General features: G+C 44.9%; 3 protein-coding genes across 3 annotated transcripts; all 3 read right to left on the minus strand.

Annotated features, from left to right (window-relative positions):
* Nucleotides 1-702: 702 nt before the first annotated feature.
* LOC133911074 (probable polyamine transporter At3g13620) lies at nt 703-3,487 on the minus strand. Its single transcript, XM_062353291.1, has 2 exons — nt 2,379-3,487; nt 703-1,416 (listed from the first exon to the last, which is right to left on the minus strand). Exons 1-2 carry the CDS (start codon nt 3,223-3,225, stop codon nt 869-871), a joined length of 1,395 nt encoding a protein of 464 aa, XP_062209275.1. The 5' UTR covers nt 3,226-3,487; the 3' UTR covers nt 703-868.
* Nucleotides 3,488-6,060: 2,573 nt separating this feature from the next.
* On the minus strand, nt 6,061-12,237 carry LOC133912593 (transmembrane emp24 domain-containing protein p24delta9-like). Its single transcript, XM_062355417.1, has 4 exons — nt 11,692-12,237; nt 7,493-7,569; nt 6,911-7,398; nt 6,061-6,806 (listed from the first exon to the last, which is right to left on the minus strand). Exons 1-3 carry the CDS (start codon nt 12,133-12,135, stop codon nt 7,254-7,256), a joined length of 666 nt encoding a protein of 221 aa, XP_062211401.1. The 5' UTR covers nt 12,136-12,237; the 3' UTR covers nt 6,061-6,806; nt 6,911-7,253.
* An 814-nt stretch (nt 12,238-13,051) lies between these two features.
* LOC133912592 (cystathionine gamma-synthase 1, chloroplastic-like) lies at nt 13,052-17,723 on the minus strand. Its single transcript, XM_062355415.1, has 11 exons — nt 17,192-17,723; nt 16,973-17,076; nt 16,793-16,866; nt 16,528-16,696; nt 15,833-15,892; nt 15,539-15,742; nt 15,378-15,464; nt 13,892-13,999; nt 13,705-13,800; nt 13,499-13,617; nt 13,052-13,414 (listed from the first exon to the last, which is right to left on the minus strand). Exons 1-11 carry the CDS (start codon nt 17,577-17,579, stop codon nt 13,294-13,296), a joined length of 1,530 nt encoding a protein of 509 aa, XP_062211399.1. The 5' UTR covers nt 17,580-17,723; the 3' UTR covers nt 13,052-13,293.
* Nucleotides 17,724-19,540: the final 1,817 nt, after the last annotated feature.

The raw sequence follows: 19,540 nt of genomic DNA on the forward strand, positions 1-19,540 counted from the left end.
TTGCAGCTTGTCAGAACTGCAATAAAAGATGTTAATCTCGATCCTCAAGATCTCATGGTACATCATCTCCTCATCAGTGTTGATCATACAATTTAGCACATGATATAACCATGTTCCCCTGGTGTCTCACGATCTCCAGAAGACCACGCTTTACCACACACCAAAGCAAGAAAGGGGTGTTCCACTTGTGGAAACGCTGATCATGCGATGTTGTGTTCATTAACCTTCAGTCAGCTTACAATTCCGGCAAGTCAGAGGATTCTAATTTAGAGGCAGATTCTTATTCTTTTTAATGCAAGTTTTGTTTCTTTTCAAGATAAGAAGTTGACAACCCGTATGCCTTCCACCTCCACCATACATATTGCTCTATCAGGCTTCGTCCCATTGCAGAAAATTTTGCCACTGTTGCCTATAGGTAGATGCTAAGGAGACTAATATCCTTCAATTTCACTCAAAAAGAAACCTTGATTCCATCAGCAATGCAAAAACGGGGAATAAATTCTATACAATGGTGGTACAAATGCATCATCATACTCCATTATATGGAGGACCTACACTTATCCTCAACATGGATCTCAAAGTAGTGAATCTCACATAAATAGAAATTTATCATGCATGCTTATTACTTAACGTATATATGATTAGCATTGAGTGAATCTTATCACTGCTTTGAGATTCACCTTAAAGACAAATGATGGCCATTCAAATAGTGAAACACGAGGATGCATCTAAGACCCTAGCAATTCCTATGCATTTGCATTTGGAACATAATACAAGGATACAGCTTGAAACATGTCATAGCAGAACTGCACCAAAACAAAAGGTGTCAACCTCGCAATCCCATCATGATCATCAAACATTGCCATTTCTACTGTCCTGGTGCTGGTACGCTATCCCCTCGTCGAAGGCACCCTCTGGCCTTGCAGAACCGCATGAGATAGTACACCCCGACGCCGGCAGCGGTGAACGTGGCGCTGATGGCGTACACCTTCCACCCGGCGATGGCCATGACGAAGACGAGGAACGCCGAGGGCACGAGGCACAGGGCCACAGCGCCCGGGAGGCTCGTCGGGACGCGGTAGGGCCGGGACAAGTCCGGGCGCTTGATTCGGAGCCAGATGAAGGCGGCGAACTCGAGGAGCATGCCGAGGCTGTAGAGGAAGTTGGCGGCGGCCACGATGTTGTTGAAGCTGAAGAAGGACATGCCCAGGGTGATGGCGCTGGTGGCCACGATGCTGATCCAAGGGGTGTTGAAGACCGGGGCACGCACCGCGAAGGCGCGCGGGAGGAGGCCCAGCTCCGCCATGCCCAGCAGCTGGAACGCCGCGCTGCTCAGCGTCGCGGAGTAGAGGCCGATGGACGACAACACCGCGCCCACCTCGATCCAGTACTTGAGCCACTTGCCGGCGATCATGCCTGCGTACATTGGAGCCATGAGTTTTACAGCCACGCCACAAGATGCCAAGAAAGATCAAAGGTGTGTGACTTAAATTAATGGTACATATAAGATGTCAGTTCGCAGGTTTGGTACTGTTACATTGCAGACGTATAATAAGCCTCACGGTCATGAACGTCTGAACATTTGTAGTCATCATCATAGTTATGTGTATGCAGATTAGAAATTGCAATCAACCTATAATATGAGTTAATTGTGCTATTTGTGCGATGTACACCCTGCACTAACTGGTACCTACTCTGTATCTTCTAACCTATTTATTATGCTAGAGTTAGTAATATTTGGCAAAGAAAAGTGGTACTATTAGTGACGTTCAAACGCTTGACAAACGTTTCGTCAACCCTGTTTCTCCAATCATCTCATTTCATGTTAGTTTTGTACATAAATGTCCAACAGAGCCTAAATTCAAAGAGCCATCCCCAAATTCTGCAGAAAAGTCATCCCCGTGTCATTTTCCATAGCCTGAAAGGCTGAAAATTTGAGAGCTATATTAGTGCAGTGTAGTACTGTAACTGTGGCCCCTTTCTTTCTCCCAGTGGAGAGGCATGCAGGACAGCAGGAGTGAAGAACCACTACTCCAGCTTGAGATATTCCTCGAAGAGCAAAATTAGTACTTGCTAGATAAGCACATTGTGCAAAGTGTGAGTTTCACTTGACTCTTTGTGCCAAAAGTAGTCTCCTCTCCTCTGCCTCCATGCTAATAATCAGTCATGGCAACTTGACAACGAATCAAACCCAAGAATTATTGAATCCATCCAAGAGTCCATGCTCACTGTCCATAGAAAATCAAAGGATATTGTAGCGCCGCGCGCGTGCCCGGCATCTTGGCTTGTAACGACGATCAAGAACGTGACGATGTTTGCAAGCAACACGAACGATTGTAGCTTAAAGAAACATATGTGTCCGTTTTGATTCGACTCACCTGCGGCGTCGGCGAAGAATCCGTTCCCCCAGTTCTCCGGCGGCGCGTTGATGGCGCCGGTGGCGGCCATGAGCGGCAGCAGGTACCCGAGTGATGTTATGGACACGGCGGACACCAGCGCCTTGGGGAGCGTCTTGCCCGGCCGGTCCACCTCGCCGGCCATGGTGCTGACGCTGTCCCAGTAGTTGAGGTTCCAGAACAGCGTGTTGAAGAAGAGCTTCCAGTCCTTCTCGGCGGCGACGCTGCCCCAGCGGTGCGGTCGGATCTTGGGTAGCGCGATGCCGGACATGAGCAAGAAGGGCGAGAGCGAGCCGAGGCCCAGCCCGACGGCGGTCCATCCCACGACGGTGAGGCCCGTGTAGTTGAGGAAGGAGAGCGCCACATTGAAGGTCACGATGGTGGCGACGCGCGGCCCTCCGCCGGCGACGGCGGGGACGACGCGGGCGAGGTAGTCGGCGCAGAGCGCCGGGAACGCGGCGCCGTTGATGGCGCCGGAGACATACTTCCATGTGCCCATGAGGGAGCCCGACAAGGGCCCGAAGGCGTGGTCAGCCCAGAGGACGAAGCCGCCGTTGCCCGGCATGGCAGTGGAGAGCTCTGCGGTGACGAGCGCCTCCGGGATGGCCCAGACAAAGGGGAAGATGAGGAAGCCGAGCAGCGCGTAGAGGGGCCCCGCGGACTGCACAGCCGGCTCGGCGCCGTAGGGCCCCCCCGCGACTTCGAAGAAGATGAGGAAGATGAGCGGCACCAGGGACAGCTTGTTGCCGTCGCCATCACCGTAGGCGTCGGGGTCCTTGGCCTTGGACGAGGAGACGTCGGCGTCCCCGAGATGGGTTTCGCGTGCCATGCTGCTGCCGATCTTGAGGGGGACTCAAGCAGGAGTGCAGCAACTAACCGTCGTGGATACGTGCGCCCCGCGGAGTCGGCAAAGGAGGTTGGTGACTGGATGATGCGGAGGGAGTTGAGTTTGGTCCAGGCGGCCGCGTTTTTGTACCGGTAGTGTGAACGCTAGCGTTTGATTCGCGCTAACTGCTTCACAAGGGTTCTGCGTGGTCGGTGTAGAAGTAGAATATAGCTCTAGCATTAATCACGTTGTCATGGTGCCCATCTATGCTGATTTCCCCCTATTTTTTGTGAAATTTCTATGTATCTCTTATAAAATTATTTTATCCCGAATATCCTCTCTCGCATGCTCCATAAATATATTTCTTCCGTTCTCAAACAGATATCGTGGAGAACAGATATCGTTCAATAAAGGGGCACCGTTCTCTACAAACTTTGATCACCACTATAATTTAAATATAAGTTTCCACATAAAAAATGATATTGTTAGATTTGTATAAAAAATGCTTTCGAATCGCTAGATTTTACTAATATAAATGTAGGAAAAAGTAAAGATTATCTATGTTCATGGCAGACTGTTTATTCCAAAACGATAAGTAAAAAAGAATGATATGAGTATATAATCAAATTTCTACATCCAAAAAAACACATAAACATGTGTCCCGTACATGGCGCTATAGAGGCTGATGCGTCAGGAATCGAACATAAGGGGGCCAACTCGTCAATATTTATAATAATTATCATAAAGTATGGAATGGTGGAGTTTACCAATATAGTTGTAATTCTTGCTTGATAATCTTGTGGCAGTGCAGAAGTATTTTGATGAGGAGTGTGCTCATAAACTAGTTCAATAGCTTGATCAATAGTCGTATTAGAATTTTCAACACAAGTGGCTTATAAAAACTATCAATTGTCCTTAGCTTCTTCATCGTGGCTAAGCAAGTCAGCAACTAACGGCTATCAAAGCATACTAAAATTTAAAAAAGTTAGTTTTTGCATGACAACTTTGATTCACCACCACAACTAAAGAATAGTTTCATACATTTCTAAATACAATTAACACTATCCCTACCCGATTAACCCACCCAATTAATCTAATCCTAAAGCATAGTTCCATACAAAAATTAGATATTAGGATGGCTAGATTAATTAATAGGGTGCTAAGGATATGTTTGTTTTTTATTATGATTCCATGATTCTGATTTTTAAATCAGAATCGAAAACAAACTTACCGATTCTACAATCCAGATTTCACAATCTGGAGGCAGATTATACCATAATTCATTATCCAGGGAAAAGTTACTTCTAGATTATGGATGGTGGATTTTGACATATATTTACCCACCATTGCTATTACAAACATAATATTTCACATCTTTTTTCTCTCCTGACGCTCTCTCCCTCTTGATGCCGATCCAAGCTCCCGCCGGCCTGAGCTCCCGTTCGAGCTCCCACCACTTGAGTTCCGACCGCTCGAGCTCCCCGCCAGCTCAAGCTCCCGCCGCCTAACCTCCCACCACCTGAGCTCCCACTGCTCGACATCCCACCACCTGAGCTCCCACTGCTCGACATCCCACCAGCTCGAGCTCCCGCCGATCTGAGTTACAGTTGGGCTCACCAAGGTTAGGAGGTGGCGGATCCGGTCGGAGTCGGAGGACTGTCAGTAGCGAGGTGCTAGATTTTGGGGCAGCACTGGTGGGGAGAAGAGGTGAGTGGCGACAGGCTCGGTGACAGTGCATAGGCTCACCCCATAATTGGTCCGATCGAGGCTCTCTTGGGAAAATGACGACCGTCAACGATGGATCCTGGAGCAATGGAGTCAATCAGTGGCAGCGGTGGTGGTCTCGCGAAGAGAAGATGGCGAGCAATTTGGGGAGCAACCCGTGATGAGGAAGGAACAATGGAAGCAGTGGTGCTTGTTGTGCCCACACAGGAGAGGGAGATAGGAGAGAGGGAAGAGATTTTAATAATCTAGTGTTGTTTATTTTAGATTGCACAATCCGGATCCTAAATTATGATAATCAAAATCTAAATTGTTAGAATCACAATAAAAAATAAACAGTCCCTAAAACATATGATTAGTAGGTTAATTAATGAGCATCTCTGCTTGTTATGGGGCCAGGCCCCTGCGTGCCCCCTTGTCTCCGCCCCTGTCGCCGAACATGATGTCCGCAGAAGTATGAAGCTACGAAACTCATCGGGGAAAAAATATACAAACAGCAATTACATTTAGTGTCATTCATTTAGCATGACAAGAGTTTGGTCGTACAATATTATTGCAAACAAGACGATATTCTAGTGAGTTTTTGTGTGCCGAAGTTTTTTTAGGTTCATACAACCGTTGTTCTCCCGGCACGTCCAACGATAGTCATTATAGACTGGAACCCCTGGATTCTGCTGTCGGCACAAGCATGTGGTTCGTGTGATTCATAAAAAGTCAAGGGAAACTACACAGACTGCATGATCAAGCGGTGAGCTTGAATGCATCGAAGTGTCAGATGAACTGGCCTCATCAATTTGGGGAGTGATCAAGGTTTAGAAAATCTGGAAAATGACCGTGCATGTCGCCTGCAGTTGACTTGGCAGCGTGCAATTCGGATTAAAGCTTCCACTTAAACGGAGGGTACAACAAGCACATTCAGAAATTTTGCCAATACACATGAGGTTTCTTACCAGGATTTTGTCCATGTTGGAGCCAAATTCTTTCAGAATTAGTAGTATAATTGTTAGCGAAACTTTTGACTTGAACTGTTTGTCGTACCAAGGAAAATCTCAAAGGTCCGTTGAACTCCATTGGTGGTTCAAAGGTAGTTCCACCATTATCAGTGGTGGAGCTTGAAGGAAAATATTGAGGGCGCCAAACCAAGAGAAACATAAATGTATTTGAACTTTTGTTACAACTATTGGTAATAATAAGTGATATCTTGAGAAATCTGGAGATAAGGAGGGGACATCGCCTCCCATGGTCTGTAACCGCCAGTGCCATTACCTGTAGTGTTTCGAAAATGTCTTTACCAGTGGTCGAACAAAAGTCTCGTCATTTTGGGATGATTTCGTCCTATATGGAAATATCATTGCATAGTGGTCCTATCACGCTGCTATCTACATGATCACAAATATGCGACAGCAAATCGTTTCAGCATCAGGCGTTCTTTGACTTTACTTTCAACTTCCTAATGATCCCAATGCACAATGCACTGCCTTTCCAGTGTCTTTCCAGTGTGGCGTGTGTTCCCGCGTGAGGCAATATATTTGTGCTTGCAAGGATGGATCAGTATCAGTATCAGTACCGTTTCGGAGTACCGTTTGCGTTGCCTGTAAACTTTTGTTTTCACATGCAATTATTTCAGTTTTATAACAATTGCGTTCAAAATTCATTCCAAAAGGTGAACTTTTCCTTAAAGATGGAAAAGGAAGTGAGTAAGCAAGGCACCTCAGTTTGTAATTGCAAGCAAAGGGAATATGCAACATATGATTAAAAACGAAAAGTCAGTCGCTTACCTTTTCACTTCTTAGTCACTAAAGCTCATAAGGTAGTCCGGCCTTAATCGTGTCTGCCTTGCACAATTAACTCGTGCCCTAACCCTGAACATAAACAAATCACCAGCATAAAGTACGGACATTAGTATTGGAAGGTTTGTACTTTAATTTATATTTAGAATTCAGGATAAGGATTTTGATGCACCAACCAAATGAAACCAATTTCAGTCTTCTCAGGATGCAGATGATTCCCTGGTTGATGGATTTGGTTGTGCTGGTTGGTGACAGAGCCAGGACATCACACAACAGTTGCTCCCAAGGATTAAAAAAATATTTTGAGGGATAAATAACATAGTTCACGACCAAAGAAAACCAAAACCTGAAGTCTGCTTTGAATTTTACATCTATTTAATTTGGCCTAGGAAACTAAGAAATCAATATTTCTCAGCTGTGCTAATATCTTTGTTCCTCTGAGGAAATTGTTTGCCCAACAAAAATAAAAGGAAAGTTAACACAAAAATTATGCCTAAATGTTCTGTGGTTATAAAAGAATCATAGCAGCTTCTTTCTCTCAAAGAAGTTCTTCAGATGCCACAACTGCAAACCTGCCACTGATAAGCAAATGGCGAGTGAGAGGAAACCGAGCCAAGCCATTCTTGAGTTTGTTCTCCTGTTCAGTTCCTGCATTTCTTCTTCCCTGAAAGAATGACAGGGCAGCAATATGATTTAAGAGATGGGTTCAATGTCTCAAGAAAAAGTCAGTTTTTGTCTTTGTCATGTAGAATGCATACCTTTCACGAAGGTAAAACATTTCTTCATGGATGGATTTGATGGTATCCTCCAGCTTCTTGAGCTCCAGTTCCATCATCTACAGCAAACCAGGGACTGTATATTAACAAATCTCTTTCTTCATGCCTCAAGAGACTATTAGATATCATTATTCAAACAGGCATTCAGGTCTTGCTGATGGTACTATAATGTGTCGGTGATTTGATAATATTGTTGATGTATAATTCTCCTTCCAGTCTACACGTCCTTGTGGTGCATATGCAACCAAACTTATTTAACTTCTAATCACTAAATGCATGACATAGTAGTTCAGAGATGAATAGTTAGAAAGGGTTCCATATTTCGTGCTAATGAATGTAAAGACTTCAATAACATTGCATATACTTTGAAGTTTGAACTAACATTGGCGACTCCATAACAGAGTTATTTATTTGCAGCTTGTACAAATGGTCAAAAAAAATACAGAAAGTTTTGTTTTAAGGAAATTGTCCGTAAACCCCAGTTCAACAATCATGAGTGTCCAATTTCACGCTCAACTATGAACTTGTAAGGCTGCAACCCTCAACTACAAAAACTAGTACAAATTATCCTCGCCTGTAATTCATCAGTGGTGACGTCGCATCCAAATAGCAAGTGATTCAACATAAAAGATTTTTTTTCTTAAAGAAACGATGAAACTCTATTTTCCTTCCATTGTTGGCATTGATCTGAAGCCAAATCCTCGTCTCTACCCTCTTTCTCTGCCGGTTTGCAAGATAGCAATGATGATGTTGACTTGATGATGGATCTAGGTAGTCAATGAGGAGACTGTCGGGGGTAAATCCCTGACAGTGATTTCGGGGTATGTTGGACAGTGGGTGCGCGATCTTTGTTCGGGATGTGTATGCTGAATCTGGTTGTCTATGTGCAACTCAAGAACACCGGGATTTATCCAGGTTCAGACCCCCCTTAGGGCAATAGCCCTACATCCTGTGTATTGTTTTCTTATGGTCTAAGTTGGGTACAGATGATGTTCTTACCCAGCCTTCTACTTGTTGGGCCGAACCCCCCTCACAAGCCTGGTACTTCTCCCTTTATATGTTAGAGGGAGAGAGAATTTACACGTGAGTCAAGATATAGACTCAGGTCTAGTTAGAGCTTCCCATCTAGGCCCATCATTACTAAGAGCAAATGTATCCCAATTGCTCTACGGCGCTACAGAGCATGTCCCATCGCTCCACCGCCTGCGTCATCCCGGTCGCCCGGACTACCCTGTCCTGTCCCCATGCGCCACCTGCGCACTTGCAAAAGAACTTCTGCCACGCCTGTCAGGCCATCCCGTAGCATTTAATGCTATGGGACGAGTCACGACCGCTCTGCGCCGACCACGCCGTGGACGACCAGAAAGAAGACTTGGGGAAAGGAAATACTCAAGTGAAAAAGCATTTATTGTGATTAGATTGTTTAGACATATACCTGCCCCATAACCAGAGGAGACTGGTCGCGGGGTTTGCTCCTGTGACCGGGGACTGATCGCAGAGCTCGGTCGAAGAGCCTGGTCGCATGGTCGCTGGCTGGTCGTGCGATTGCTGACTGGTTGTGCGGGAGGACCACGGTTTCGGACAAAACGTGGCATGCGGCACCTGCTGATATCTTACCGGCGTGGGTCCGCCCGCGAGGGGACCCCACTATTCTTTACATCGACAGAGACAACCTGGTCAACGGCAAACACGAATATTGATGGTAATGTCGTCCTTCTTGGAGCTACTAAAGGGAAACGTCATGGTCAAATCCCTACCTGAATCAGCTAATTGGCTGTATACATAATGTCATTCCACTGATCTGATAAATTTTGATTTCCTCAGACAAAATCTGATCTTTCATTCCCTGTTTAACTGCCAATGTGGAGAGTAAGATTTTCCTTGTTAATTTGTAAAGTCAGATACAAGTATGAGAGACTTGCTTAGTATGGGAGGTGCTGGTGAATCGATTGCATCAGATATGAGTTCATCATGTCACCATGAACAGACAACAATAAGAGTAGACAAATCAATAACATTTGAAGTGGAGGCATGCAACAAGCTGGATAAGTTGACCTGCATTAGAAGTGTTGAAGGTGAACTTGCAGAGAAGGCAAGAAACTACTTCTTGAAGCAGTAGACTAGAAGGGGTGTTGACTGTTGACTATGCGTGAGAGAAGCTTGCAGCATCCATGGCTGAGCTCACCACAGACACATCAATCACCTAGCAGTGTGCTATTACTTCTTACATAGTGTCATTAGTGCATCCAAGCTAGCCACCACTGTTCCCCATGGCTCGCATCGCCTGTGGTCGAGCCCTTCGTGGGCAATACATCCATGACACATGATTTGGTGAGGATTTGGTCACTGCTCAATGCCCAACAATGGCAACAACTCAAGGGGCTGAGAGATATATTTTTTCGAGGACGTGCGTTTGCACTTACTGCATTAAGAAGAGATCAAACAGTTCTTTACAACGCCAACTTAGCCGATACTAAGCGGCACGAGTTAGCCTAGCCGATTACTCACACCTAAACTCGACCGGCTGACCAAAGAATCCTGACAACACATTACTGTAGAAAATTCGACACGACCAGCAGGCCCACTTTGCTCCATAATGTGGCCTCCTCCATGATTTGTTGTGCCAGGGCCGCCGGCTGTAAGCTCCTGTTACGAAACACCCTGGAGTTTCTCTCATGGGCTGAGATAGATATAAATACGCCAGGGGCTGAACGCAACTGTTGGTGAGGAGAGGCAGCACAGTGGTTCAGCAATAGGAGATGAGGAAGAGGCGCTCAGCAGGTGGAAGGGTAGAGGAGAGGACAAGGGGGAGAGGGGAAAAAAGAGTATTTTTCTCCTGAACCTGCGGCATCAACTTATTTCCTGAATCAGTACTTCTTTTTTATCTCCTGAACATGCCGCCAAAACTTATCTGCTGACTAGGATGCCATGTTAACGCAACACTGGGGTGAAACAGAGTCAGCTTTTTTTGTACTGGTTTTGAAAGTTAAGGGTTTAAGTGAGATGGTCTTCAGGGTGAAAATGGACTTTTGACATAGTTGAGAGAGGTAATATTGATTTTTTCCTTTAAGTAAAGAGTTTAGAGGTGTATATCTTGAAATCCAACTTAGGGGAGTGGAACACCCTAAAAAATCCCATAGGGGGCTTTCGAGACCCTATAATTACTCCATTTTGGATTTTTGGTAGGCATAGAAATGCAAACATCCTTTTAATTTACTACGGACATTTAATTATAGAAGCCATCAGCATGGAGAGTTAACAAGATTAAGTCATCTAATTAAAAAATCTATTCTTTCATGTGCAGTGTTCAGTGAGTCCACCATAAATCTCTGTGAACACATAACAACATGAACATTAATTTCTAACAGCCTTATCCGCAATAATAGTAGACAGCTCATCTTTTGTTTAGGAAGAAAAATTCTCCACAGATGCACAGAGAAACTCTTATGGAGCCAACAGTATCAAACTAATTAGAGAGTATTCACAGTGAACCGGTAAGAGTCAGAATTAGAGCTTTACAAATATGCAGCAGTTGCAACTATGATATTCAAGCTCAGAAAAAAAAAATGATGTACTATGTGCATAAAAAGAAAGACCAAATCTCTGCACATTTTGGTCAGCATGAAAATTATAGAAAAAATCCTAACACTCTCAAACATCTAACTTACAAAAGAGTAGACCTTCTCTTTTCGTGTCAACACAACTACCGAATAAAGATAATTGTCAATGCAGTGGATCCATTCTCCGAACCAGCCCAAGCGGCCAAGCCAGATCCAGAATAAGATATTGAGCAAAGGTACCTCATATAGTCTAGAAGTCCTAAAATCTGCACTAACTTCAACACTGCAAACTAATACAACTAAGGTACATCTATAGAAACAGACTCAAGCCTCAACATCCAAACCCGCACGCATGTCATATGTTATCCTGACTTGGTGTTACACGCCAGAATAATGGATCCCGTACTGACATGCATCCCTCACATATGGAGTCTCTAAGAAGTGCTGTGAATTTTCTTCTGCCTATTATTTCTAGCATCTAATTCAAGCCATCGATCCTAACATACTAATTTGTTCAGTGCCTACCAAAAAACATTAATGCCATGGGGCTGGTCAATTTAGCATAGAACGAACAGGTTAAAACTAAAACGAAATCAGGTTGGATCAAGGACGAGGACTCACATCGACCTGGCCCTTCTTGGCGACGGTGCCCCAGTCCTTGGTGGAGACGCCGCTGCGCCAATCGAACTCGAACGCGACGGTGGCGGACGGGCGGTGGTCGGGCGCCCAGAAGCAGGCGAGGTAGTCGCCGGCCTCGGAGGCCGTGAAGGCGAAGTTGCCCGACTGCACGTTCTCGGAGTAGTGCAGGCTGTTGCCGTAGGGCGAGGTGACCCGCAGCGAGATGCGGTGGGAGTCCGGGAGCTGCTGCTGCGATGAGGAGGAGAGGGAGCCGTCGTCGGGGGCCACGATGTGGTACTTGCCGACGGCCATGGCGCCGACCTTGATGTCATCGGAGATGCACTTGGTGTGCCCCGAATGCAGGTCGAAGCGGAGGGCACTGGCGGGGAGCGCGGCGGCGAGGAGGAGGAGGAGATGATGCAGGGATCCGGGGACGTGCGCGGCCATAGCGGGAAGATCGGAGAAGATCTGCTGCGGTTTTCGTTCGAGCGGGGCAACGGAGGGGAGGCAATAGAGGGGGTCCTTTTTGTTTCTGCTCCTAAAAATAATTAAAACCCCTATGTTTTCCTTTTCTTTTCTTTTTTCTATTTCTTTTTGTTTGACATTCCACATGTCACTATTTTTCTCTCTCTCTAGGAGTTGAAACTATTGTGACTTGTAAGCGGAAATTTAACCGATCGGACATGTCACACTAAAAATCGGGTTTATAACTAATTATTACAATGGAACTCAAGTCTCACGCAATTTGTAGTTGTATGCTAAATTACTCCAACTCCACAATTAATAACTATATATGACCAAGGTACGAATAGTAGCTAACTCGAACCCTCGTGGCATGGGAAACAATTTGCCTGGTTACAAGACCAGTCCCAAATCCCACGAGCCACGTGAATTGAATAGTTTAGGAACCTCCAACAATCGTTAACTTCTACGAGCACACATTATCTCAGCAATTTGGGGTGATTCAAACCCCAGGTGACTTATGAAGGTACTAACAATTTCCATTGATCAACGCAAAACTAAGTGTCGACATCTCAACGTTCCATACGTGTCTCATGGTAACTACATTTTGATGCGGTGCTGGAGGTGAGTAGAAATGCACCCATTAGGCCACTATGCCCACAAATTACATAGACACGAGTGATTTCCAGTTTCCCCGGATTATCGAGACCACCTTACATCGGTTTATTCGTAGGGGCCGCAGGTCAGATTGCTTGAGCATTTACCTCGTGTTCTCCTGTTTTCCCCCATTGTCGATACATTGTACTAGATGTCAGTTGTCATGCACAAGGTGACAATGTATTTTCCAGATTTTTTAAAAAGAATGGGCAGGAGCTCATCCCACACAACCATGACACAAAGCTAAAGCAAACCTAGAAGTCCATGCGACCAATCAACTCAAATTCAACAAGTAGAACACCATTTTCAACATTACATCCTTCAACAACAAGACTCCAGAGAGTCCCAACTTATTGAAATTAAATGAATAGATTACAAAAAAGAGGAAATTTTATTCGCAACCATCTGCTCAAATATCACAGTACTCTATGAGGTCCAAGATAAGATGATCAGATAGACTTCCAGAATCTGAAAATAATCAAATGCTTAGATCTTATCGAGGGCCTGAACAACATCATTCTTCAGATCCTCAAAATCCTCCACTCCGATGCTGAACCTGATAAGGTTGTCCTTGATCCCATAGATGTCTCTCTGCTCCTTCGAATCCCTGTTTATGAATCACAGCTATCTTAACACAGCCGCACAAATATATCACTGGTTTGAATTATTATCATAAATATTGAGTTCTTACCAGTACGACATGATGGCAGGCTGATCAATTATGCTCTCACAGCCTCCAAATGAAGGAGCATGATAAGGTATCTTAACAGAATCAATGAATTTCCTTGTTGCATCAAAGTCTCCAGCAACCTATACAAGAAAGGCAATTTAGAATGTAATACCTCACATTATCAATAATTCAATACAAGGTATGCCCAATTGGAGACAACAAATTACCTCAAAACTGACTACACCCCCAAAGCCAGTCATTTGACTCTTTGCAATGTGATGTTCAGGGTGACTGGGCAAGCCAGGATAGTACACACGTGCAATCTAGGAGCAAGAGATAATATCTTCAGTCGAAAAAAATGGAAACGTGAGGACCACTAGAATGTTCTATGAATAAAAGAAACAAAGTTTGCACCTTTGGATGTTCCTCTAAAAACTGGGCCATCCGCAGTGCAGTATTATTCTGACATTGCACACGGAGATGCAGTGTCTTCATACCTCGAAGGATCAGATAAGCAGCATTCTGATATCACAACACAATCTAATGTTACAAACAAGATAGAAAAAACATTCAACACTTGTATATGTCACATAAGCCATAGAATGGATGGGTAGGGGCAGAACAATGATAAGAAACAAGGGTAACATGGCAACAAAGCTACAAGTTCAGTACGTTAGGATAATCCTTGTGTTGTTGCTGCAACAGTAACATGGTTGTTGGTACTGGGACTATTGTAGGGACAGCGACCACTTGGAGGGCTAGTACTTCAACACCGGCACCACTAACCACATGATGGGTCGCCACTGTCTTCACGAAGCTCAATTGTTTACTGTTGCGAACAATAAGTCGGTTACTGTTGCAGACAGTAAGGCAGTTATTGTTGCAAACAGTATGTCAATTACCACCGTGCATGAAACATGAAGCTCGACAGCACTTTGAGCATAAGGTCATGCGGCTGCAGAAGGTGCTCTACAGCCTGCGACAAGCACCACTGTGCATGAAACGTGAAGCTCGACAGCACTTTGAGGGCTCTCGGCTTCGAGCAGAGCGCACAGCAACCTGCGACATACAAGCGCGGCCATGGCAACACGCTGCTACTCCTTGGAGTCTATGTGGATGATCTGATCATCATAGGATTGGCAGAGGAATGGCTGGTCGGCTACACACAAGACTTAGGGGGGCTGTAGCAGAAGTATATTGATTATTGTAGCACCCGACGTGTTGTATGTGTGGTAGGCTAGTTGCTGGCCTATAAATATGAGGTGACCCACCCCCTATAAGGGTGTGTTGTATGCACCAGATGGAAGCTCGGGATGAGCTTCATCCCTTTAGAGGTTGTCAGTAGTTGTAAGTTTTTGTATGTTGGAATAAATATCAGAAGCTGCTAGCAGCAAGAAAAGCACCAAATGTGCTTCGTCGGATGGAAGCACCAAATGTGCTTCATCCAATGTAATCCGTTAGAAGCTGTTCGCAGCTATAAGCTTGGGTGTTTGAATAAACATCAGAAACTGTTGGCAATGAGAAAAATTCATGTGTGGTGCTTGTGTGTGTTCTATCAACCCACCTCTCGCAGAATCCGAGTCTAACACAGTATCTAGCAGATCAAGCTTCTAAATATATGGACTTATGGAGTGACATACTATAAAATTTGAGAACACAAACTACAGCAGCAAACATATCACTTGGACCCATATATAGCTTAGAAATATATATATTAGAACACTGAATGAACATATTTTTTTTTTCCTTCCAGTTTAATTAAACTTAAGGGCAGCAAGTGCGGCTAGTAATAGACAAAGGGGGTAGGAGCTTGTAACTACAACAAGCATGTTAAAATACCTCTAGTCAGTGCAAAAAAAGATGCAACAAACTGGGAGAAATTTCACCAATCAAAACTTACCGGGTTTAGAACGCCACCAACTACATGGTGATAGATGCGGACTTTGGAAACTAGCTCATCTCTGCCACTGATGCATCCTCCAATAACCTGAATAACACAATACTCCTGTTAGTGTGAATATACACCTTTAAAGAGAGAAGGGATTTGGTCCATCAACTCACATCGTTGTGTCCAGCAATGTATTTTGTTGCAGAATGAATAACTAGGTCAGCACCTAAAGTTAGTGCCTTCTGATTGATAGGGGAGGCAAAAGTACTATCAATACAAAGTAATGCTCCCTTGCTATGGCACATATTGGAGACAAGCTCAATATCAATGCATCTGAGAAATGGATTTGTAGGAGTCTCGGTGAAGAAAAGAGATACCTGAACATGACCAAGAGATTAGTCTATAATTGTCGATAAATTATTTTTGCCAATAGTTGGGGTGAAGGAAATGGAAAATATCATACTCACATTATTATTGTCCAATGCATTTTGGAGAGCATCCATGTCAGCAGGTCTAATAACAGTCATCTGGGCATCAACAGTATCACAAAATAAGCAACATGTGATGGAACATTGGTAAACAACAGAAGCCATGAAGTGTTCTCACCACATTTCTACAAGTTGATATTGCAAGGATCTTGTAACAGAAGCTTATTAGGATAGACTTTTAAAATCCTGAATCTTTCAAGTTAACATTTCTACTCTTTTTTTTTGCAAGTATCCTATTGACATTGCAGTACATTTTACGGATTCTACATAGTTGGAGGTCATATTATATTTCCAAAAGCTATTAAAGAAAGCTAATGTTTATATGCAGTAGCAATGTTATACATAAGGCTACTATTGGCTCTGACAGAAGTAACTGGACTTTATAACAACTATGGAATCATATACAGAAGCAGAAGGAATTGGGTGTAAGAACATGTTATACTGGTTGAGTTATGAGACAACAGAAATTAGGTTTTAGGTCAATTACTGTGGGCATTAAAAGGTGTAAAACTATATATTCATATTACTAAAAAGAAACCGTAGTACATAGTACCCAAATATTGTATGTAATTGGATAAGAACAACTTCATTGTAAGCCACAATAACTTAAGCAGAAGTCCTGTCCTGCATCAATAAAAACAAGAACCAGAGTTTTAAGGAAAGAACAGCATTACCGAAATTCCCCTCTTAGGGAGCTCAGTTTCCATGTAAATTCTTGTCTTGCGGTAGCAATCGGTGGTGGTCACAACGTGACCACCTGCTGGGACAAATGCGCTGAGCATAGCCACACTTGCATACATACCCGACGCCACAAACACAGTGGACTCAGCTTTCTCCAGTGCGCTGCACCATCAGAACACAAAACTATCAGAATCCCCACCAATGCAACCAACAAGGTGTTAACATTTCCTATACCAAGGAGCAAAATATACACTTCACCTCATCTTCTTCTCCAATGCCTCTGTGGTCGGGTTTCCATACCTCCCGTACTCGAAGCTAGCATGCCTCCCCTCCTAGCGAACAGAAATTTTGACATTTCCATATCAGATCTATCAAATTCGACAACTGCAACCCATAAAATTTGGGGAAAAGGGGGGGGGGGGGGGCGATATTTCGAACCTTAAAGTCGATTAGCTCTTGAGAGTTGTTGAACCAGTAGGCTGAGGTGTTCACTACTGGCGTGGTGATCGCGTCGGTGGCGATCCTTCTTCCCAGCCTCTCGCCTGCTTGAGATCGGAGCAGCAAAGCCCCAAAGGAATCATCAAAAACAAAAGCACAGATGAAGGATATACTGCTAGATCTGACGCCTGACGGGGAGGAGGCGAGCGAGAGAGGTACCCGCGTGGACTGCGAGGCTGGCGTCGGAGCCGAGCAGGTTACGCTCGGCCACTGCGACGGCGGATGGCTGCGCAAGATTAGCATTGGGGATTGCGCTTACCTCCGCCGCCGCGGAGGCGGCGGCGGCGGCCGATGCGGCCGCGGCGTGGGAGGAGGACACGCCGCGGACGCGGACGCCGCCGCCGCCGCAGTTGCAGCGTCCGGCGGGGAGGTCTGACCACGCAGCGGCGACGATCTGCGCGACGCCGATGTTGCTGCAGTTGCGGCGGGCCTTGGTGCTGAGCTGGCGGACAAAGTTGGGCGGGAACCGGAGGATGGTGGCGGAGGCGAGGGCGCCGCCGGAATCGGTGGAGAAGACCGCCTGCGGGGTGAGGGAGACGGTGGCCATGGCGGAGGAGCTAGGGTTTGGCTGGCGGCGCGGGGCGCTCGGCTCGAACGGCGGCTTCGAAGAAGGTGCGTGGGTGTCGCTCGTGTGGCCTTTCGAAATGCGGTGCGGCTTATTTGTAGTGGAGGCGGATCGTCGGCATTCGTTGGTTTGGTAAGAATGCATTCATCGCTACGTGCACTAAGGAAAACGAACAAATGAACGAATTCCTCTCGGATGATCCAAGCTATCACCCAACTTAGAGCAGCCAGAGTGTCGCAATACGGGCCCACGGTTGGTAAATTGGCATCCAGCTTATTGCTGTGTATCGGCATCAATTGTGGGACCCACCATTGAAATAAATAAAAAAATTGATCGAAGCTTTCTCCTCCTCCTTCCTCATTGAGTTCATGCTACCAAACCGAGCCCATCTACCTCCAAACCAACTCAATCCACCACAAAATCCTCCCTATCAAGCCCAAATCGATCCAATCCACTATCAAATTGATCCAACTGAGCTCATGCTATTTCCGCTCCTGCTGTCATCATCGCTTCAACCAATGCCAAGATCACATCACCATGCCAACGCCATGGCCAGAGCAATTCCAAGCTGAGGTTCCAAGCTTTCAGCCGGATACTTCGGGTTGACCTGTAGACTTTGGATTCCGGACTCTCCAAGTTATACTCCGATCAAGGCTCTTGGTTACACGTTCTTGTGCCAACTCGGAGACTTCAGGTTGACCCGGATACTCCGGGTCAGTAAAAAAGGTATGTAACGACTAGTTTTGGGGTGTTGGGTATATATATCCTCTCACTCCTATTCTTTGTTGTTGATGCTTGGGCACGAAAAAAAATATTCTAGAGCCAAAAGAACTCCTCTTCACTCCAATCTGGTGTGTGGTTTGAGAAAAAAAAGTGAGTTAGGTCGAGAGATTGAAAGTTTGAGTGCAAGTGAGCTAAACTCTATTCTTGAGTACTTGAGTTCATCAGCAGGAAGCTCGTGAAGTATATGTTACTCTTGGAGCTTAGAGCTCCTAGGCGGTTAGGCATCGCTGGCGAGCACCCAAGGTTATGGTGTGCCGTGAGAAGTTTGTGAAGACTTCGATTTCGCCTCTGCAAGGGAAGAAATCAAGAGTAGAATCCAATCTCAAGTGTAACCGAGCTTGGAGAGGAAAAGGGTTGAGAGAGACCCGGCTCAAGTGTGACGGAGTCCCTCAACGGAGACGTAGGAACCTCTAGATGAGGTGTCCGAACTTCGAAAAATAAATATTGTGTCTCCTCTCTTGTTTTCATGTTCTTGTGTTCTTGCGCAATATTTGTATATATTGCTTTATCTACTTTCTCATATAAAAGTGATTGTAGGTTCTCCATAGATCTACTTAGAATCATCATATGGAACGCATGACTTCACTTGGTTTGAGCTAGAACCCTTTAGGCGCTGTTTAATTTCAATTTTGAGTTCATTCTTTGTTGAACCTAGAGGTTCCGAATTTAACCCAGAAACTCAAGATACTGTACAATCAGCTTTGAACCTGAAGTATCCGAGTCAACCTGGAGATTCCAGTGAATAATATTTTCATGATTTTGAACTAGAGTTTTCTTTCATATCTTTTGCTAGAATTGAATAATTTTTATCACCCTAGGGTTATAACTTTCATACTTATTTACGGTGATTGTGCACTAGTTGAGCCTAGCATATTTAGGATTTTTACTTGTGAAAAATTCGTTAGTTTATTTTTCGCTTCAAGTTTAGACAAATGGTAAAAGGGGATGAAATTTTATAAAAACGTCTATGTACCCCCTCTAGGTGACATCATTGTCCTTTCACTTATAAACTGACATCTTACAGTTGGGGATTTGTTGTGTTTGCTGCAACCTACAAAAGATTATGTGTTGCAACCCAGCGATCAAAGAAGAAGTGATATGTTACAGACTACCTACACCTCTTATAGCTATGGAGTTGGGAGTACCTCCCGGTTGTCGAC

Source organism: Phragmites australis, chromosome 3 (genome assembly GCF_958298935.1).
Source record: "Phragmites australis chromosome 3, lpPhrAust1.1, whole genome shotgun sequence".
Lineage (NCBI taxonomy): Eukaryota > Viridiplantae > Streptophyta > Magnoliopsida > Poales > Poaceae > Phragmites > Phragmites australis.

Coding starts and splice junctions, on each gene's coding strand:
- LOC133911074 (XM_062353291.1), bottom strand. CDS start 3,225: ATGGCACGCGAAACCCATCTCGGGGACGCCGACGTCTCCTCGTCCAAG. Junction 1,417..2,378: donor ATTCTTCGCCGACGCCGCAG/GTGAGTCGAATC, acceptor CAATGTACGCAG/GCATGATCGCCGGCAAGTGG.
- LOC133912593 (XM_062355417.1), bottom strand. CDS start 12,135: ATGGCCGCGCACGTCCCCGGATCCCTGCATCATCTCCTCCTCCTCCTC. Junction 7,570..11,691: donor CCAAGAAGGGCCAGGTCGAT/GTGAGTCCTCGT, acceptor GGTTTGCTGTAG/ATGATGGAACTGGAGCTCAA. Junction 7,399..7,492: donor ATGTTTTACCTTCGTGAAAG/GTATGCATTCTA, acceptor TCATTCTTTCAG/GGAAGAAGAAATGCAGGAAC.
- LOC133912592 (XM_062355415.1), bottom strand. CDS start 17,579: ATGGCCACCGTCTCCCTCACCCCGCAGGCGGTCTTCTCCACCGATTCC. Junction 15,893..16,527: donor TCCCTAAGAGGGGAATTTCG/GTAATGCTGTTC, acceptor GTTGATGCCCAG/ATGACTGTTATTAGACCTGC. Junction 13,801..13,891: donor TTTTAGAGGAACATCCAAAG/GTGCAAACTTTG, acceptor TCTTGCTCCTAG/ATTGCACGTGTGTACTATCC.